The 4,123-nt window shown below is 37.8% G+C and overlaps 1 protein-coding gene across 1 annotated transcript; it reads left to right on the top strand.

Moving 5' to 3' along the window:
* Positions 1-500: 500 nt before the first annotated feature.
* Positions 501-3,825, top strand: LOC128248070 (uncharacterized). The gene is made up of 2 exons (XM_052968469.1): positions 501-720; positions 3,680-3,825. The coding sequence occupies exons 1-2, from the start codon at positions 501-503 to the stop codon at positions 3,823-3,825; spliced, it is 366 nt and encodes a 121-aa protein (XP_052824429.1).
* The last annotated feature ends 298 nt before the right edge of the window (positions 3,826-4,123 follow it).

Here is a 4,123-nt window from a genome sequence, read left to right on the forward strand (position 1 = left end):
TATATACATATATATCTATTATGTATATATATATATATATATATATATATACATATACATATATACATATACATATATATACACAAACTCACACATACATACACACAGATAAATATATATTTAGTATAAATGATATAAGTTGTGTAAGTTGAATTTGTGTTGTTGTTGTTACTTCCTCGTTAACCCTAACTATACTGAAATATGATCAAAAGCATTCTAGCAGTGATCTTCCAGTTGTTTTAAGATGTATGTAGACACATAACGCCCTAAGTGCAATAATTTTCCTCTTATAATTTTGGCAGGTGTGATGTGATGGAAATTTTGCTGGTGTTTCTGCTAGGTAAGCGACTGCATAGTGGATCTTTGTAGATGGATGGTAGCTGTGATAGAGGGCGTTGAGGTTGTAATAGAGAAAGGGTGTGGGTGGTATTAGCCGTAAGTTTGTGATTGATGAGGTGGTGGTTGTATTTATTTCGTTGTTTGATAGTGACAATGATAGAATGGGGGGTAATGTTGGTAGTGGCGGCGGTAGTTGCGGCGCTGGCAGCAGCGGTGACGTTAGCGTCGTTGGTGGAGTTGGCGGAAGTGGCTGCAATGGCAGCAGCGTCGGTGGTGAAGGCGGCGGCGACGGAGGTGGTGTCGGTGATGGTGGCAGTGATGGTGCAAGTAGTAATGGTGTACGAGATGAGAAAAGTGATGTGGTTAGAGCTGGAGTTGGAGGTAAATGTAGTGAGACTGCGGTAGAAGGGAGTGGGAGTGATGGTGAGAGTAGAGAGGTTAGAGGTTGTGTCTCTGATAGAAGAAAGTGGAGGTGATGAGGAGAGCAGAGAGGTACAGGTAGTAGTGGTGGTAGAGTCAAGGCGATTGAACTTGAGTTACTGGATGTAACAGTGTGGTATACACCATGATGGTGGCGTCTTAATGAAGTATTAGTAGTGGTTTATTATAACTAATTAGCAGTAGACTTCCTGTTAGGGTTTGCTACAGCTGTGTGGCTGTGGAAGTTCTCGCTATTTTATTGGGGATTCCAGTCGCGGTTTTATTCTTTATCTTCTAATCGTTTTAATCATTAGACTGCAGCCATGCTGGGCCGTCACGTTGAAAGGCCTAGTCAAACAAATAGATAACACTTCTTCTTCTTCTTCTTCTTCTTCTTCTTCTTCTTCTTCTTCTTCTTCTTCTTCTTCTTCTTCTTCTTCTTCTTCTTCTTCTTATTATTATTATTATTATTATTATTATTATTATTATTATTATTATTATTATTATTGTTATTATTATTATTATTATTATTATTAATGAAAGCCTGATACTCATTGTAACGGTTTCTTCTGACGAACCGCTAATTCACGGGGACGTAAACAAACCACCACCGGTTGTCAAGCAGTGGTAGGGAAACAAATGCAAACACTAAGAAACACACACACGCACAAACGCGCGCACACACACACACACAGACACACATATACACACACATACTCATATACGGACATAATTTTATACATATAATATATATATATATATGTATAGCACACACATAAACACACTCATGCAATCAGGCATACGTACACACATATATACATGCAAACATATATACAACGGGCTTCTTTTAGTTTCTGTCTGCTAAAATCCACTCACAAGACGTTAGTCGGCTCGGGGCAATAATAGAAGTCACCTGTCCAAGACATCACGTAGTGGGACTCAACCTGGAACCATGTGAATGATAATCAAACTGAGTTTGTTTGCATTCATCTGGTGGTTAAGTTTTATTACGATTGTCTAGAGTTGATCAAATCTATGTAAGTGAAATTAGGAAGAACGAAACTGCACGGAAGCCCGTTGGATAGACAGAGCTTTGTAACATACGTAAAAGATAAGTGTATTTATGGAATACTCAGCCACTTACTAATTAAATAACTTGCTAGTTCAGCTGATCGAACATACAAAATATATTAAAATCGACGGAGAACCCATTTTATTTACGTGTGTACGACTGTGTGAGCATATATATATATATATATATATAATTGCGTGAATACGAGCGCGGGAGTGTACGTTTGTGTATCTACATTTGTATTACCAGTGTGTGTGTGTGTGTGTGTGTTGTGTGTGTGTGTGTGTGTGTGTGTATGTGTGTGTGTATGTGCATGTGTGTTGTGCGTATGCGTGTGTACGTGCATGTGTGTGTTGTGTGTTTGTGTGTGTGTTTCTGTGTGTTGTGTGTGTATATTTGAGTATCCTTATTTTAGTTCGTTTGTGTGTGTCTGTGAGTGTGCCCGTGCGCGCTCGCGTGTGTATGTATGTACGTATGTTTTTGTTTTTGTGTTTGCATATGTGCTTGTGTTCATGCCTGTATGTGAACAATATGGCGACGGCACTGTCGAATAAAACGGCAATGAATTCGATATAGAAGAGGCAGAGGAAGAACTGAAGCTGAAGGCGCTGGAGCAGAGGAGGAAGAAAAACTGTAAGATGGCGATGACGACAACGACGAAGTCGATGCTGATAATGATGGCGAAAGAAAAACAAAAGGAAAACGGGAAGTTGAAAGCGGTAGTAAAGATGATGAAGGAAAACCAAATGAAGAAGAAGAAGAAGAAAAAGAAGAAGAAGAAGAAGAAGAAGAAGAAGAAGAAGAAGAAGAAGAAGAAGAAGAAGAAGAAGAAGAAGAAGAAGAAGAAGAAGAAGAAAAAGAAGAAGAAGAAGAAGAAGAATGGGGTTGCAGTTGATAAATGTGGTAATATAGAAGATGAAGAAAGAATTGTCTTGAGAAGAAATGATAGGCACGGGAAGAAGGGATGACAGGAGGAAAAAGAGGGCAGAGGAAAAGAAGGTAGACGATATGTTACATTGAAGGGAAGTTTGAGAGATCGTTAATATTAATCCCAATGGGGTGGGAGCCGATTTGACATGTTTAATTAGAATGTCAAATCTGGCTAGCACTTCATTTGAGAATTATACTGGCCGCAAGACATTAAAAACAAAACCAAAACAGACGAGTTTGTGGCACTAGTTTATATGAATGGCTTGCAGACACATCAAAACAAGACTTGTTTTCATACAGTGCTTTACCATCGTTAAGTCATATTTGGCGTTAATATATCGTTACCAGAGCAGTGAAGATGGTCGTTTGGATTAATATGTCTGTCGACTTCTATGGCTAAAGTGACGTAGCAAATAATATTTGAATTCCGTCCCTAGGCACTACGGTCTACGCTGAGAATATTTCTGCGTTATTTAGTAGGAGAAAAAAAAGGACAGAAAGCCCGACAGAGAATAGAAGATAGAAATAAGAAAAAAGAAAAGTGACGTAGAGGGGGAACAGTATAGATCTGTTATTGTTATAATTATTGTTATTATTTAACCACGGGTCAGCCCAAATTGAGTAGCCTAATAGTCGAATGCCTTTCAGCCTCTAATATCTCGTTACTTTGTATAGCTAGGATTTCATTGTCTAATGTATATTTTTAAATTTTTTTAAAAATGTGAGTAATTTGAGAGAATTTGGTTACTATTTCTTGCATATTGAGCGATCACATAGATCTCAATTACAAAGTTTTGGAGGCTACTTTTTAACTCTAATCAAACAAATCAATTTTTAAATGGATTCCAGCCGCCACCATCCCATCATCCTTTCTGTGCATGGAATTCACTACATGATTAAACGTAACTCATTTTATAGACGGTAGGTTGCAAGCGGAGGGAAAATTGGCAGCTATTTCCAGCAAATCAAACAAGAGAAGTGTTGTTTCTCAGACTAAATGTCCTTTACCACAGGTATTGGCTTCAGATCCTGCAATAATTGACTTACCTGTCATCTGTTCGTAGTTCATAATCGCAGACGTTACATTGAAAACTATTGTTTTGATTCTTCCTTACATAAAAAGTTGCAATTCGTGTAAATAACAGTATAATTTTGAAATTTTGAAGTTGTCTATTAAGACGTTTGCTTCTCAACCACGTCGTTCTGGGTTCATTCCTACAACGTGGCACCTTGGACAAGTGTTCCTACTATAGCCTCAGGTTGGCTAAAGCTTGTGAGTGGATTTGGTAGATGAGAACTGAAAGAAGCTATCGTATATATATGTATATATATATATATATATATATATATATATATATATAT

The sequence above is a fragment of the Octopus bimaculoides genome, chromosome 6 (genome assembly GCF_001194135.2).
Source record: "Octopus bimaculoides isolate UCB-OBI-ISO-001 chromosome 6, ASM119413v2, whole genome shotgun sequence".
Classification (NCBI taxonomy): Eukaryota; Metazoa; Mollusca; class Cephalopoda; order Octopoda; family Octopodidae; genus Octopus; species Octopus bimaculoides.

Coding starts and splice junctions, on each gene's coding strand:
- LOC128248070 (XM_052968469.1), top strand. CDS start 501: ATGGGGGGTAATGTTGGTAGTGGCGGCGGTAGTTGCGGCGCTGGCAGC. Junction 721..3,679: donor GGTTAGAGCTGGAGTTGGAG/GTAAATGTAGTG, acceptor CTCATTTTATAG/ACGGTAGGTTGCAAGCGGAG.